Genomic DNA, 17,206 nt, shown 5'->3' with positions numbered 1-17,206 from the left:
TAACAACTATAATATGACTATCAATCATTTGATGTCAAGGTTTGTGATTTAATTTCGACTTCATTAATATTACAGAATAAATAATATCAGCCGAGGTGCTAAGTGAGCTGTTGATCCGCTTAATTTTCATCAACTTTGAATGATTTTAAATTGAAGAGAAGGGAGAGTGATGGAAAGGATAAAGGAATATATAGAATAATGGAACATGGACAGGTTAGATAGTTCGAATCTTTGCCTGCAACAAAGGGTTTAAAACTAGAGGTAACAGGTTAGTTTGGCGTTAAGAGATGATACCTTTTCCCTGTGACCCGCATGGGTTTTCTCCTGATGCTCCAGTTTCCTCCCACCCTGCAAAGCAGATGGGGTTGGTAGGTTAATTGGGTGTAATTGAGCAGCACAGATTTCAATGGCTGGAATGGGAATCTATCATGATGTATTGTTAAAATAAAATGGAAACAGTAGGGGGAAAGGAGGAGCATAGATGATCTATGGAAAAACCTTTTCCAACTACTGTGATTGGAAATGAATGCTCTGCCAGAGTAGGTTATGGAAGTGGCAACTCTCACATTTTAAAAAATATGTAACAAGCACTTAAATTGCTACAGCATAAAAGGCTATGGACTAATGGTAAGTAATTGAGATTAATGTGGATGTGTCATTGATGGTCAGCATGGTCTTAGAGTGAGCTAACATGGCAAGTTGATGACCAGATGAACCACCTGGATCTGTTGTAAACTGGAGATATTGAAACTTACCATTGAGCCTTGTAGACTGCAGCATTCCAATAAGAATACAAGAATTTTTTTCTGTGAGCTTGCACTGGGCTTTCTTGAAACTGTTAAAGAGGTCAAAGACAGAGAGGTCAGAGGAAGAAGAGAATTAAAGTGACAGGATGCCAGAGATTTAGAATTACCTATTCAGATTAAATTGAGGTGTTCTAGAAAGCAACTATCCAATAGGTGTTTGGTTTCTACAGTACAGAGACAAGTACAGAGCGAGCACTGAACAGAAGCAGAAGAGCAAAATTCCGAGAAGTGACGGGGGAGAGGTCAACTCCCTGAATGGAGAGGGAGGGGAAAGGGGAGGAAGCTAGAGGAGAGGAGGCCAAGGAATATGGAAGGATAGAGACCCGGAGGAAAAGTTTAATGGAAATTGGAGAAGTCAATGTGAATACAGTCTGCTTGAAGGGTGTCCAGATGGAATACAAGGTACTGTTCCTCCAATTTTTGGGTGTTGTCACTTTGGTGGTGCATGAGGCCATGGGCCATCATGTTGATGTGGGAATAGAATTTGAAATTAAAATGGTTGTCCATTGGGAGGTCCTTGCCATTGCAGCAGACTGAGCAAAGGTGCTCAATAAAGCAATCTCCCAGTCTGCATCCAGTCACTCCAAAATAGAGGAGGCTTTAGCAGGAGCACCAGAGATGTAGTAGTTAATCCCTGCAGATTCACAAGTGAATTGTTGTGGTGGAGAAGGAGAAGTGCATGTAGCACTTCTTGTGAACAGAGGGGAAATTAGACACCAACATGTCTATCCATGGCCTCATGCACTTTCAAATCAAGTATTTCCCCAAATTTGAGGAACAACATCTTGTATTCCATCTGGGCACTTTCCAACCAGATCAATTAACATGAACCTCCAAATTCCATTAAATCCTTCCCCTTTGACTCTCTCTTACCCTATTGCTTTGTCTCTGATCCTCCAGATTTCTGACTCCTCCCCTTTTGCTTTCCATTTAGGGAGCTACCCTCTCCCCCTGTCACTTCTTAGTTTTTTTATTCTTTTCTGCCCTCCCACCTGTGCTTACCTATGCTCTCTTAGCTGTTAGCATGTGCTCCTACCTCTGCCCTTCCACTCTCCCTCCTCTCCTCCCCCCCCACCCCCACCCCCCCACATTTTTATTCAGGTGGCTGCCTGTTTTCTGCTCATACTTTGATGAAGGGCTCAGGCCAGAAGCATTGGTTACCAATGATCTCCGAAAGACGCTGCATGACCTGCTGAGTTTCTCCAATAGTTTTGTGTATTTCACTACAACCCCTATGTTTGTAGGCTTTCCTGTTAATCACCAAATTGGAAGATTTACTTCATCAAGAAGAAGTGTTTGGAAGGGAAAAATTAAAAGGGCTGATGATGCATTCTACATATTTCCATTGGGCAATTCTTTAAGAAGGCTTGTGGTGAATATATAAGTGAGCCAGGGAGCTGTGGAGTGAACAGTCACTTTGGAATCCGAAAGGTGGGATGGAGGAGAAGATATATATCACCAATTGCACAAAGTGACAGCCTAGCCCGGAGTACTGAGGGTAACCCAAACTTTGAATTGGAAGAAGGGAGTGAACTTTAAGAAATAAATTATTCAACACAAGAACACTTTAAGCAAGGAAAAGATGTGTGGTAGTGGAAGGAGTTTGTTGGGTCCCTATTTAAGGATAATGGAAAGATCATTCTATTCTGGTGTGGGATGGAGGCATCTTGAGATTAGGCACCTATGATAAATTGACCCAGTTGAGACAAGGAAATTGTCAAAGTGTCTGATGGCTTTAGAAATGGCCAGGATATACAGGACTAGATTAAAGGGAGAAAGGATAAAGCCAAGCACGAATAAGCAAGAGCAAGCTTAAGTGATGGATCAAGCAGGACAATTTTGCTTATGGATTTTGGGGAGAAGGTAAATGCAGTATATGTGTTACTAGGGATTAATAAATAGCTTTGTTCATCACAATTCTAGCAGGTGTTTTTCTGTCTCAGTTCTCCTTCTACAGGTACTCCCCAACTTATGACCTACGTGACTTTTGCCCATCCGCACATACTACCAAATTTTTTTAAAAATACCCATATGCGCATGCGCAATATAGTGCCCTGTAGTGCCTGGTACACAGTGGCCATTCTGTAGGTGCACTAAAAAGATGGCAAGCAAGAGGACAAACCTATTCCTTGCAGATAGATCTGCAAAGAAGCCGAGGAATACACTAATTTTGGAGTTAAAAATGCATGTTATCAACCAGAATGAAGAAGGAATAAAAGTTAATGACATTGCAGGTGCCCTCCTGTTGTGTCAATCCACCATTTCAACAATTTTAAAGGACAAAGAGAAAATAGATGTAAAAGATTCTGCAACTATGAAAAGCACAATACTAACAAAGCAACAGCAAGGGCCCATTCACGAAATGGAAAAGTTATTGATGGTGTGGTGAGAAGATCTAATTCAAAAACAAAAATTTTGATTTAAATGTTTGCTTTAAGACTTTATTAATCCATGAGTGAGGGCAAAATTCTGACTGACGTTCATTCCGAGATACAACCAATCCTTTGGTCCCAATTATGGTCGTAAGTCGGGGACTACATGTATTTACATCTGAGCCAAAGTGAAATGAACAAACCTTAATCACTCTCATTGGGCACTACCACCATTTGGTGGCTCTTGGTCTTCACCCAAATGCCCACATATCCTTTATAGTCTAAAATACTTTATGGTTGCCCTATGCTACTTAAAACATTCTTGATTTCTGAATTTTTATTATTCTGATGAAAGATTATCAACCTAAACAACTAACTTTATTCAATCTCCACTGATACTCTTACACTTCTTAGCTATTGTCAACAGTTAGTTTACATTCCAGAGTCTGTAGTTTTTTTTTGTTGCTTGGAATTGTGAAATAATTCTATAATTCATAATATTGATTAGATCTTTCTTGTATGTGTCAGTGCAAATATCTCCAGATATGTGATTTTACTACCATCTTTGAGAGTAGCACAAAGTCTTCAATAACATCATTTAAAATAATCTCTGTTCTTCCACAATCCAATGAATTATTTCCCTTTACTTTCTAAGGTCGCAGTCTCCTTAACCGTGGCAGCCAATTAAGACTTTCCAATGGTGGAAATAATTAATTCAATGAAGATTTTCTTTTAAATTAATTAGTGAGACATGGTTGCAGGAGCGATGTGATTGGCAGCTGAATATCCCAGGGTTTCGTTGTTTTAGGTGTGATAGAGTCGGAGGGGCAAGAGGAGGTGGGGTTGCATTGCTTGTCAGGGAAAATATTACAGCGGTGCCTAGGAAGGATAGATTAGAGGGCACATCCACGGAGGCTATTTGGGTGGAACTGAGGAGTAGGAAAGGAGAGGTTACACTTGTAGGGGTGTATTATAGACCACCCGGAGGGGACCGAGACCTAGAGGAGCAAATCTGTAGGGAGATAGTAGATATTTGTGATAAGCACAGGGTTGTAATTATGGGAGATTTTAATTTTCAACATATAGATTGGGAAACACATTCTGTGAAAGGACTGGATGGGTTAGAGTTTGTGAAATGTGTGCAAGATAGTTTTTTACAACAATATGTAGAGGTGCCAACCAGAGAAGGAGCAGTGTTAGATCTACTGTTGGCAAATGGGATGGGTCAAGTGACGGAGGTTAGTGTTGGCGAGCACTTCGGGTCCAGTGATCATAATGCCATCAGCTTCAATGTCATTATGGAAAGAGAGAAGTCAGGGCCAAGGGTTGAGGTTTTTGATTGGGGAAAAGCTAGATTTGAGAAGATGCGAAAGGACTTGCAGGGTGTGGATTGGGACAATTTGTTTTATGGGCAGGATGTAGTAGAGAGATGGAAGTCTTTTAAAGATCAGATTTTGAGAGTGCAAAAGCTTTATGTTCCTGTTAGGTTAAAAGGAGGGGCAAAAGGTTTGAGAGAGCCGTGGTTTTCAAGGAATATTGGAAACTTGGTTCGAAGAAAAAGGGAGGCATACATTAGATATAAGAAGCATAGAGTTAAGGGGATGTTTGAAAGATACATTGAATGTAAGAGGAATCTTAAGAGAGGAATTAGGAAAGCTAAAAGAAGGTACGAGGAAACTATGGCAAGCAGGGTGAAAACTAATCCAAAGGAGTTCTACAAATATGTTAATGGTAAAAGGAAAGCTAGAGACAAAATTGGTCCCTTAGAGAATCAGAGCGGAAAACTGTGTGTGGAGCCTAGAGAAATGGGGGAGATATTGAACAGTTTCTTTTCTTCAGTATTCACTAAGGAGAAGGATATTGGGAGATGTGAGATAAAAAAAAGCAAATTGGGTAAATATGGGGAATATAGAGATTACAAAAGGTGTAGTTTTAAGGCTTTTGAAGAATATAAAGGTGGATAAGTCTCCGGGACCAGACGGGATCTTCCCCAGGACATTGAGAGAAGTGAAGGAGGAAATAGCAGAGGCTCTGGTGGTAATTTTCCAAATGTCATTAGATATGGGGATAGTGCCGGAGGATTGGCGCATTGCGCATGTGGTTCCGTTATTTAAAAAGGGTTCAAGGAGGAAGCCTGGCAACTATCGGCCTGTAAGTTTGACGTCTGTGGTAGGTAAATTAATGGAGAAAATTCTTAGAGATAGTACTTATAAACATCTGGATAGACAGGGTCTGATCAGGAGCACTCAACATGGATTTGTGGGAGGAAGGTCATGTTTGACCAATCTGATTGAATTTTTTGAAGAGGTGACTAGGAATGTGGATGAGGGTAGCGCAGTGGATGTTGTCTATATGGACTTCAGTAAGGCCTTCGATAAGGTACCACATGGAAGGTTAGTTAGGAAGGTGCAGTCTTTAGGTATAAATTTTGAGATAGTCAAATGAATTGAACATTGGCTGAAAGGGAGAGGCCAGAGAGTGGTAGTGGATAATTGTCTGTCAGGTTGGAGGCCGGTGACCAGTGGTGTGCCTCAAGGATCTGTATTGGGCCCATTGTTGTTCGTTATATACATTAATGATCTAGATGATGGGGTGGTAAATTGGATTAGTAAATATGCAGACGATACTAAGATAGGTGGAATAGTGGATAATGAAGAAGGTTTTCAAGGATTTCAGAGGGATTTGGGCTGCTTAGAAAAGTGGGCTGAAAAATGGCAGATGGAATTTAATGCTGATAAGTGTGAGGTGGTTTATTTTGGAAAGAAGAATCAGAACAGGACATACGTGGTAAATGGGAGAGCATTGATGAATACAGAAGAGCAGAAAGATTTAGGAGTAACGGAACATCGTTCCCTGAAGGTAGAAACTCACGTGAATAGGGTGGTGAAGAAGGCTTTTAGTATGCTGGCCTTTATCAATCATTGCATGGAATATAGGAGTTGGGAGGTGATGTTGAGACTGTATAAGTCGTTGGTGCGGCCTAATTTGGAGTTCTGTGTGCAGTTCTGGTCGCCTGGTTATAGGAAGGATATAAACAGAGTGGAGAGAGTGCAGAGAAGGTTTACCAGAATGTTACCTGGGTTTAAGCATCTAGAGTATAGGGAGAGATTGGACAGATTAGGTCTTTATTCTTTGGAGCGTAGAAGGTTGAGAGGGGATTTGATAGAAGTATTTAAGATTATGAAAGGGATAGACAGAGTGGATGTGGATAGACTATTTCCGTTAAGAGGAGGAAAGATTAAAACAAGAGGACATGAGTTAAGAATTAAAGGGCAGAGGTTTAGAGGTAACATGAGGGGGAACTTCTTTACTCAGAGAGTGGTAGACGTGTGGAATGAGCTTCCGGGAGAAATAGTGGCGGCGGAGTCAATTGTATTATTTAAGAAAAGGTTGGACAGGTATATGGATGAGAAGAAGATGGAGGGTTATGGGCATTGTGCAGGGAGGTGGGACTAGAGAGGGGTGTTTGGTTCGGTGCGGACTAGAAGGGCCTAATGGCCTGTTTCCGTGCTGTAAATTGTTATGTTATGTTATGTTATTATATTAAGGCATGATTTTATTACCTTCTTTGTCTTACAGAAGTGGAAGATGGATCTGAAGGTCATTCATCTACCAAGCGTTTGTCTGTGAAAACAATTGAATTAAAAGATGGAGAGGTTAGTTGGAATGATCAAGCTTGTGAATACTGAAGCAAAGTATTCATTTAGGACTTCCTCAATCTTCTCTGCCTCCAGGTACATGTTGCCTCCTTTATCCTTTAGCGGCCCCATCTTCGTACTCGTCATCCTACTGTTCTTCACATATGCATAGAACACCTTAGGGTTCTCCTTAATTCTACATCCCAAAGCCTTCTCATGCCCCCTTCAAGCTCTCCTTTCTTAAGCTCCTTCTTAGCTACTATATACTTCTCATAAGCCTTTCCTGTTTCCTGCTTCTTGTATCTAATATATGCTTCCTTCTTCCTCTTGACTAGTTGCCTCACCTGTTTCATTAACCATGGTTCCCTTTTCCTACCATCTTTTCCTTGTCCCAGTGAGACAAACCTATCTTGAACCCAGAACAAGTGGTCCTTAAACTTCCTCCCCATTAGTTCTGTGCTTTCGCCTTTGAACATCTGTTTCCAGTTTACTCTTGCTAGCTTCCGCTTCATCCCTTCATATGTAGCCCTTCCCCAATTAAGCACAAAAGCCAATTGAATGGTTATAACTTAATTTCAAAGTAATTATAATGGGCGCTTGTTTTTTTCCCATTTCCAGGTAATCGCTGAAAATACAGAACAGCATGAACTCAATTTCACCAATGAAATTAATGACTTAACTGAAGACTAAAGCTTCCAAACAAAGAGTAGGAATTCTATCTTCTAAGGAGTCTTTTTCTCAGCATAATAGCAAATTAAAAGTTGTTTTTTGTTTGTTCTGTTGCTGTTCCCTTCTACCAATGCTGCCTGATTTACTGACTGTCCTGAAATTTTGTTTCTATTTCAGAATCCCAGCATTAGCGGTTTTCTTTTTGCTTTTTTTTTGTTGTTGTGAAGAAAAGATTTTAAAGTTCTCGAGCTTTATAGATTTATTTGAAGAGCTGCACAGAAAGTTCATATCAAATCATTTGCCAGGATTGTAGTACTAACAACAGATGTCAGTCAAATCGCATGCAATTGCATGACATTTAGTCAGCCATAAGGAAGACTCATACAGACTTCCAACCCACCACATCCATGCCATCGCCACTAATTTTTGCCCATCTCCTTAAATTTTTGCCTGCATTAGGAGCATATCCTTTTAGGCCTACATCAAACAACTTTGAATTTGAATTTAAGACACTTATTTTGCTTTGCTGCATTGTCCTGAAAGGTCTGTGACCCGAGTCCAGCTCCATTCGCTTTTTTAAGGCACTCACCTCAAGCTGGATCCCAACACTCCCAACTCTTAAAAACAGACGAAATAGAAAGTGCTTAATTGGGAAAGGGCTACATATGAAGGGATGAAGCGGAAGTTAGCAAGAGTAAACTGGAAACAGATGTTCAAAGGCGAAAGCACAGAACTAATGGGGAGGAAGTTTAAGGACCACTTGTTCTGGGTTAAGGATAGATTTGTCCCACTGTGACAAGGAAAAGATGGTAGGAAAAGGGAACCATGGTTGATGAAACAGGTGAGGCAACTAGTCAAGAGGAAGAAGGAAGCATATATTAGATACAGGAAGCAGGAAACAGGAAAGGCTTATGAGAAGTATATAGTAGCTAGGAAGGAGCTTAAGAAAGGACTTAGGAGAGCTTGAAGGGGGCATGAGAAGGCTTTGGGATGTAGAATTAAGGAGAACCCTAAGGTGTTCTATGCATATGTGAAGAACAGAAGGATGACGAGTACAAAGATGGGGCCGCTAAAGGATAAAGGAGGCAACATGTACCTGGAGGTGGAGGAGGTTGGGGAGGCTCTAAATGAATACTTCGCTTCAGTCTTCACAAGAGAAAAGGACCTTGATCATGGTGGAGTTCAGAATAGAACAGGCTGGTGTGCTGGACAATGTGGACATTAAAGAAGAGGAAGTGTTAGATTTTCTTTAAAAAAAAGTCAAGATTGGTAAGTCCCCTGGGCCAGACATGATATACCCCAGGTTGCTGTGGAAAGTAAGAGTGCTGGGGCAGTAGCTATGAACTTTAAGTCCTCTTTGGCTGCAGAGGAGGCTGAAAGATGGGTCAGTAAGTTTGCAGATGACACAAAGGTTGGAGGAGTTGTGGATGGAGCTGAAGGTTGTCAAAGTTTACAAGACGATATAGACAGGATGCAGAGATGGGTGGAAAGTGGCAGATGGAATACAATCCTGGTAAGTGTGAAGTGATGCATTTTGGAAGGACAAACCAGAAGGCTGAGTACAGGGTTAATGGTTGGTTACTTAATAGTGTGGATGAACAGAGGGACCCTGGAGTTCAAATCCATACATCCCTCAAGGTTGCCACACAGGTTGATAGGATAATTAAAAAGGCCTCTTTGTACTGACCAAAATTTTGTTTCTTTTGAACAATTATCCACCAAATTTAAATTACCTAGACACCATTTGTTTCACTGTTTACAGGTTATGAGCTTTTTAAATTCTTTAATTTTGAAGCTCCCCAAAGACCTAGAACTTAATATGATCAGGATGATTTATAATTTTCAACAATTATAAAGGGGTGGTATCTGGCCTTTACGAATTACTTCTAAATTCTAGGGATAGCTCCCTGAACATAATTTAAAAAACTATGAGAACTAGATTTTCAATAGCCATTTTTTGAAACTACAAGGAATTCTATTCTGAAACAAGTACATTCATCCTCTCTCATTATTACAATTTAAGGTAATCCACCAGGCCCACTATTCCAAAGTTCAATTGGCTAAATTCTATTCTAATCTCTCTTCTAAATGTGATAAATGTATAACTGAAGAAGGTTCACTGCAGCAGATGTTTTGATTATCTTCTTTTCTTTCCAATTTTTGGGAAGGGGTATTTCGTACCTCATCTTTAGTTCTTAATATTACTTTGATTCCACATCCTTTTATTGCTCTCTTTGGAATAATTGAGCCGTCTGGTTTAATTCTGACTGCTTCACAATCCCATGTAGTTGCCCTCACCTCCCTTATCACTAGAAGGACCATTTTAATGAGATGGAAAGATGCTGTCCCTCCCACTCATAATCAATGGTTGTCTGATATGATGGCATGTCTGACCTTGGAAAAAAAATAGATGTTCCATGACTGAATTGAATCTTAACTTTGCTTCTTTATTGTTTTTTTCTTAATTATTACCAAAATTTGTAAAATTAACTAGTTTTTGGTTTTTGAACCCAATGTTCAGCTTTTTTATTATTAGAAGTTGGCTGTTTGTATTAGTCAGTAGCCTCTGAAGGGAGGGGCTTGAATTAGATAATTAGTATAATTTTCTTTATAGCTTTGATTTTAATATAACATCGGTTTCAGTACTATTTGCATTGCTATACGAGATTTGTTAATACTTTATTGTTATGTACCCATGGAACATTTATTTGATGAAACCAATAAAAATATTGAAAAAGGAAAGGAAGGATGAAAGGAGACTTAATAGAGGTCTACAAGATTATGAGAGGCATAAATAGGGTGGACAGCCAGCATCTGTTTCCCAGGGCATGAATAGCAAAAGCTGGAGGACATATGTACGTGAAGGGAAAGAGGTTTAGGGGAAACATCAGTGGAAAGTTTTTTTTAAACACAAAGAGTTGTGGGTGCCTGGAATACTTTGCTAGGGATCGTAGTGCAAGATGAAACATTAGGGGCATTTAAGAGACTCTTAGATGAGTTCATGGTTGGAGGAAAAGTGGAGAGTTACAGGGTAGGGAGGGTTTAGTACTTTTTTTTGGAATATATGGGTTGGCACAACATCGAGGGCTGAAAGGCCTGAACTGTGCTGAAGTTTTCTATGTTCTATATCTGCTCTTAAAAAAACCACTGATTTAAACAGGAGAAAATTAGCATTTACTGTATTGTCCTGAGTTTTCTACTTAATATGATTGTACATTTTAGTAGTATTTTAAGGGTCATTACTCTTTCTTTTTCAATCTTTTAATTAACATTTCAAAATATTCATGGCATAAGGAGAATAGAAATAACACAATTAAAATGATATGTCCAAGTCTACATGTATAAATTCTGGAGTGAAAATGTAACATAATAGAAATAATTCTCCTAACAAAGAAAACAGAGATTAAAAAAAATATATAAAAAAACACCAACTAATCTACAACAAAAAAATTAAAACAACAAAGGTTAAAAAAAAACAACTGGTGGCCTATCCCGAGGATCTGTCAAATAGTTCAAAACATAGCTCCGGTCCACACCTACAGATAACAAAAACAGCAAAAATTATATTTTGTCATATAACAACGCCAGTTATATCCCATGAAAGTAATCAATAAATGGTTTCCATGTTGTTTCAAATTTTGTAGCTGTATCTAAACAACAACCTGTTTTTTTTTTCTAGATTTAAGAAAGACATAAGAACGCCAATTAAATAATATAGGAGAATTAGAGTCTTTCCATTTAAGTAAAATGGCTCTTCGAGTGATAAATTTGTAGAAAAAGCTAAAACTCGATATGTAGAAGTAGGTAAACAACCTACATCTGCAATTCCAAAAAGAGCAATTAAGGGGTTAGATTGTAATTGAATAACTAGTATCAAAGGAAGTCTCCAATTTCCTTTGTGTTGTGATACACCACTCTATACTGTTACTTGGTTACTGGCACTGTGTATATGTTTGGTTCATATGTATGGCTGGCCTTCCTTCCCTCAGTGACTCCACCTCCTGGATCCCCTAATAAAGGCAACTAAGCCAAATTCCTCCCTCAGTATGAGTCCTAGGATCGGGCCAGAACAGGAGCATGGGCCAAGTCTTTTGTTTTAAAAGCTTGTTGTCCTGCAACTCCAGCCTTTTGGTATCATTGATAGAGGATCACTATGAGATACAGCAAATCTGAAATTGTCTTTGTGTTCAGCTTGAAGTTGTCTATCATAATCTTCATTTTTTTCAGGAAGCAAATCTTTTAAAAACAAAATTGTTTTCCAGTGTTACTTGACAAATTGTGGATGTTGGTCAACCTATACCTTATCCAAATGAATCCAGTATCTGGGCAAGGGTATTTTTCAGTAGTTATTAAACAAAGATGGTTGGCATTAGTTTTTTTAAATAATTCCATTGGATTGAACCAACTCCAATGTTATACTGCTACTTGATTTAATAAGCTTAACGAAAAATGCAGTCATCACAAAATTCTCAAAGTTTAGTCGATATTTTTCACTGAACCAGAGATACAATATTTAAAATGATATTAGAATCCCTGCAATGGGAGGAGGCAAAAGAATCTAAGCTTACTCCAGGAAAGGCTTGAGTTGTTATGATACAATGGGTTAGGGATGGCAATAAACTGTGAACGCCCTTTTGGTATTATGCTCAAAGCAGGAGAACCAAGTGTGGAATGAGTTTTGACCATCATGAAAAGACATAAAAAAGGAAGTAAAATTAGAGAAGAGAAAATAATCCTTGTAAAAAAAAGTGCCACAACACCATTACCAAAGGATTGAGTCAAAATGTAAATGTATTACCACACACAATCCAATTTAATAGCTTTTCTCTTTTCTGTTCCTGCTCTTTCAAAGACATGATGTGTAAAACAACAATTCTTTCTCCCAAACACACAGATTGATTAAAAGTATATTAAAAATTAGAAAAACATCTATTCCAAATTGTGTATCAAGAATGTATTTTTAATCGATTTTATTTTAACCCTCTTCCATTACTTGCCACCAGTTTGTGGGCTTCTGACTCAACTAAAGATAGTCCCAACTTACGACTGTAATTGAGACCAAAGAATCGGTCGTATCTCGAAATGGACGTGTCGGAATTTTGCCCACGCACGTGGAGACCCAAAGTCTTAAAGGAAACTTTTTAACCAAATCTTTTTTTAATCATAGATTTGACGATAACAACTTAAAGCTTTATGAATCTGTCAATTAACCTTGGCAAATCTTTCCATGTTCTGGTCCAAACTTATATTGTTAGTCGGATCCTGGGGTCCATATCTGGGTGCAGCCATCTTGATTCCTGTGCACATGCACGAGGCTTCGGTTGGCGCATGAAGTGGGTTCGCATATTGGTATTCGGATGGCACATGCACGAGATTTAAGCACCCAGATGATATTGAATTCATGCCCTTAATTCTCGTGCAGGCTCCATCCAAACCCACTGCGCATTTGCCCACCAAGACTCGTGAATGCGCACAGAAATCAAAATGTCCGTGCCAACCCTAAGGATCCTGGAATGCTGATGAACAAGGTAAGTAGGCACATTTGCCTCTTACATGCCCTGTATCCCTGTTATAATTTGTCAAGTACAACATAAACTACGTAAACTTTATATTTTTACCTTTTTAAAAAAAATTTGGTCATTTGTGTGGATGGGCATAAGTTGCATAATGTAGCGTAGATAAAAGCTCGCACTCGATTGGGGGGAGAAATAACGCATTTATTAGCTTACAACACAGGTAGGGTTCATGAACAGGCTTCAGAGGGGTTCAGGGTTTAGGTGGGAAACCAGGATTATATAAGTGCCCTCTGGAGAGGAGCCAGGAGACAGGAGCAGTCGTCAGTACAGGATACTTCTAGTAAATCCCAGTTCACTACATTCACCCCTTCCTTCAGAATTAAAGGTCTTTGGATGAAGAGAACAAGGATCAGAAACCAGTAATAGACACAGAAGAGAAATACTTACAATACTATTTACAGATACAGGCGATCCGGGGGTCTCGAGATCACGTTGGAGTGCCTAAGCACCAGGGGGCCTTGGGCTCCTTGAGTATCCTGGTCCACCTGTGATGAAGGAGTAGTGGGCTCGAGCTCCAGTTCAATATGTTGGGGGGAGGGGGGGGTTCACTCTCCTCCTGAACCGGATCCCCTGAGGCCCTGGGCAAGGGTGGAGAAAAAGAGCTAGGTAGCTCGTGGGGCACCTGAGGCAACGGATCCTCAGTTCCGGTGGGTGCCAGATCCCTGATGGAGACAGTGTTCTCCTACCATCCGGGTACTCCACGTAGGTGTACTTGGGATTGGCATCGAGCAATTTCACCCTTTCCCCCAGGGGGTCGATCTTGCTTCTCTTCACTTGCTTCTTGAGAAGGACCAGACTAGGACTAGTGAGCCAGGCTGGGAGTCCCTGATGTTGTCTTTCTGTCGAATGTAAACATGAGTTCATGAGTGCAGAGTAGCGATCAAATTGAGTGGAAAGTGATGGGGAGGACATCCTGCCAGCACGTCTGGAAGGCTTTTTTGCTTCAGGGCAAGTTCGACAGCCTTCCAGATCATGGGGTTCTCTTTTTCAACCTGTCCATTCTCCTGGGGGTTGTAGCTGGTAGTCCTGCTGGATGCATTGGCCCTCACTAGCAGCTACTGATGCAGCTTGTTGCTCTTGAAGGCTGAGCCCCGGTGGCTATGAATATAGCTGAGATACCTTAAAAGTCTAGGGCCTTCTTAATGGATGAGGCAGAAGTGTTTTTGGCACATGATGGCGAATTGGAAGCGGGAGTACTCATCGATGACCGAGAGAAAGTAGGTGTTCCTGTTCGAGGAGGGGAGAGGTCCCTTAAAATTGATGCTGAGCTGTTCAAAGGGCCTGGATGATTTAATCAAGTGCACTTCCATGGGACAAAAAAGAGCGGCTTACACTCAGCGCAGACCTGGCATGACCTGGTCATTTCCCTGATGTCTTTTAGTGAGTAAGGCAAATTGCAGAACTTGACAAAATGAGTCATGAGGGTGACCCATGGATGGCAGAGCTCATTGTGTATGGTTCGCAGTTGACTGGTGTGTGCGGAGGTACAGTATCCCCTGGACAAGGCATCTGGAAGGTTGCCAGGGGGCCCTGGCTGGTAAGGAGGAGAGTTCAATCCTCCACCTAGCAATTTTGTCATTCTTGATTTTGCCCCTCTTGGTATTGCTGAACCTGAATGTGACAGAGCGCTAGTCCGTGAGGAGCGTAAATCTTTTACTAGCAAGGTAGTGCCTCCAGTGCCTTACAGCTTCTACAATGGCCTGAGCCTCCTTTTCCACAGACGGGTTCTGGAACTTATGGCCTTGAAGTGTCCGTGACAACAAGGCATCCAGCCTGCCTGCCTGATTAAGAGTAGTGGCCAGGGCTACATCCGAAGCGTTACTTTCCAGTTGGAAAAGTACATTCTTGTCTACCGCTTGCATGGTGATTTTCATAACGTAACTTCGGAGGTAATGAAAAGCCATCTGGACTTCGGCCAAAAAGGGTAATGGTGGCCTTTATGAGGTGATGAACCTTGTTGGTGTGTTGATGGACCCACTGGGTGTAAATTTGAGAAAAACCTCAGGCATCTCCTTAAAGCTTTTGTGGTTCCAGGAAGGGGAAACTCTAATGGGGAGCATCCTATCAGGGTCGAGGTGATTAATGCCATTCTCCACCACGTAGCCAGGGATAGCCAGACATGTTGTCCTGAATATACATTTGTCAAAATTGTAGGTGAGATTCAGGGCTCTCGCCACATGATGAAAACTCTGGAGATTGGCATCATGGTCTTCCATGGTGTGGCTACAGATGGTGACATTGTCGAGGTAGGGGAAGGTAGCCTTCATCCCATACAAATCCACCATCTTGTCCATCTGCCACTGGAAAATAGATACCCCATTGGTAATACCGAAAGGACCCTCCGGAACTGATAGAGTGACTGTTAGCCTTAAATGCTGTGTACGGGTGGTCTTCAGAACGGATTGGCAGCTGGTGATAGGCAGCTTTCAGGTCGATGGTCGAATAGACCCGATACTGTGCAATATCGTTCACCATATCCGAAATACAAGGGAGGGGGATGCGTCCAGGAGTATGTATCTGTTAATTGTTTGGCTATAGTCAATCACTAACCCGGACTTGTTTTCCCCCTTTACTACCACCACTTGTGCTCTCCATGGGCTGGTACTGGTTTCAATGATCCCCTCCTCCAGCAGGTGCTGAGTCTCCGTCTTTATGAACTCCCCGTCTACCGTGCTGTACCTCCTGCTCTTGGTGGTGATGGACTTACAGTTGGCAGACAGGTTGGGGAACAGAGGCGGGAGTGTCGATGTTCTGCATGGTGAGGCTGCAAGTGGGTTCTGGTTTTGAGGGCCCTCCGTTTCAAACTATTACCAGGGAAGGGGACCAGAAGACTCCAAGGTCATGCTTTTAACAATTCACAGGAAGTCCAGACCAACAACACTGGAGCATACAATTCATCTAAAATGTACATGCGAAATTTACAAAACTCCCCTCCTTCAAACAATAGATGAACTATAAAATGTTTCTGTACACGCGCTGAATGGGACTGGGATACTAGGAAGATTCAGTAATTCAGTAAAAGTCGGCCTGAAGGGATCAAGCCCCACCTGGTCGGGTGTCAATTACCCTCTGGGATATAAGCCTGCGCCAGCCTCCCGAAGCCTCACTCAGAGATACTGCAGCTAGAGCCAGCCTGGCTCTGTGGAAGTCTTTGTGGATTAAAGCCTGTTGTACAGTCTTTATCTTGTGTGTGTCTGATTCTGGCTAACAGCGCACCACAATTTAATCCACAAAATTTTCCCAAGGCTACCATGGAAAAACTCCTGAGCACAGGGAGCCTTGAAGTCAACCCACGCTACCCGGAAGCCCAGACATGCTTCAAGATCTGGCAGCACGCGGTCGAGGCAATCATCAAGGCACACACAGGTGGCATCCTGGACTCAGATTGGTCCTACTCCAGTCAAAGCTTGGTCCCCATGCCTTCCAGGCAACCAAATGCTGCTCCATGTACAAGAGCACAATGGACTCTCTTAAGAATTTGTACAAGCCCCCCAATGCGGTCTGTGCAAGGTACCTCCTCAACACCCGAGACCAGCAACCCGGGGAGCCGGCTGAGTCTTACTTGGGGCACCTGCGAGAGTTGGAACGACTGTGTCTGGCTGAACCCAGAGTAGGCACAGAGGAGGTCGAGAGGTTGATCTGGGACGCATTCGTCCAAGGGCTACGCTTGAGGGCCATCCGGCAGAAGCTGCTGGAAGATAATATCTACATCCTGACCAAGACAGTGGAAGTGGTCCGAACCCTGGAAGCTGCAACCCTGCACATCGAAGCCTTCGATTCCAGGTTCCCTCATGGCCCTCTCACACTGCAGCTGCAGCCCCAGACTGAGCTGGGGAGGAGAACGTCGCTGCGGCAGGTGCCCGGCACCACTATAAATACTGTGGGTCCTGGTGTGGGTCAGACCAACGATCACGTGCCGCCACCATCTTGGGCCAGGTAGCGGCCGACACGAAGGGCCCCCGATGATGATGGGAACAACATAGTCAACATGGGCGATGACCAGGCCGCCCTACCGATGTTCCCCACATCTCCGGACGCCATCGGTTGCCGCATGCCACACCCCAAGACTAATATCGACATGATCAACACAGGCGATGACCGGGCCGCGCTACCGACACTCCCCACACCTCCAGACACCATAAATT

At 41.9% G+C, this 17,206-nt stretch overlaps 1 protein-coding gene across 1 annotated transcript in view; it reads left to right on the top strand.

Moving 5' to 3' along the window:
• The window catches only part of LOC138751670 (vimentin-like), a 55,959-nt gene extending 43,535 nt beyond the window's left edge, over positions 1 to 12,424 (top strand). Inside the window, exons 8-9 of the mRNA XM_069914253.1 lie at positions 6,758 to 6,834; positions 7,435 to 12,424. Coding sequence (XP_069770354.1) covers positions 6,758 to 6,834; positions 7,435 to 7,506 — 149 coding nt within the window. The 3' untranslated portion in view covers positions 7,507 to 12,424. The remainder of the gene's footprint in view (positions 1 to 6,757; positions 6,835 to 7,434) is intronic.
• Positions 12,425 to 17,206: the final 4,782 nt, after the last annotated feature.

The sequence above is a fragment of the Narcine bancroftii genome, chromosome 1, assembly GCF_036971445.1.
Source record: "Narcine bancroftii isolate sNarBan1 chromosome 1, sNarBan1.hap1, whole genome shotgun sequence".
Classification (NCBI taxonomy): domain Eukaryota; kingdom Metazoa; phylum Chordata; class Chondrichthyes; order Torpediniformes; family Narcinidae; genus Narcine; species Narcine bancroftii.
Note: the sequence above shows the minus strand (reverse complement) of the source record. Positions and strands in the feature narration are given on the sequence as shown.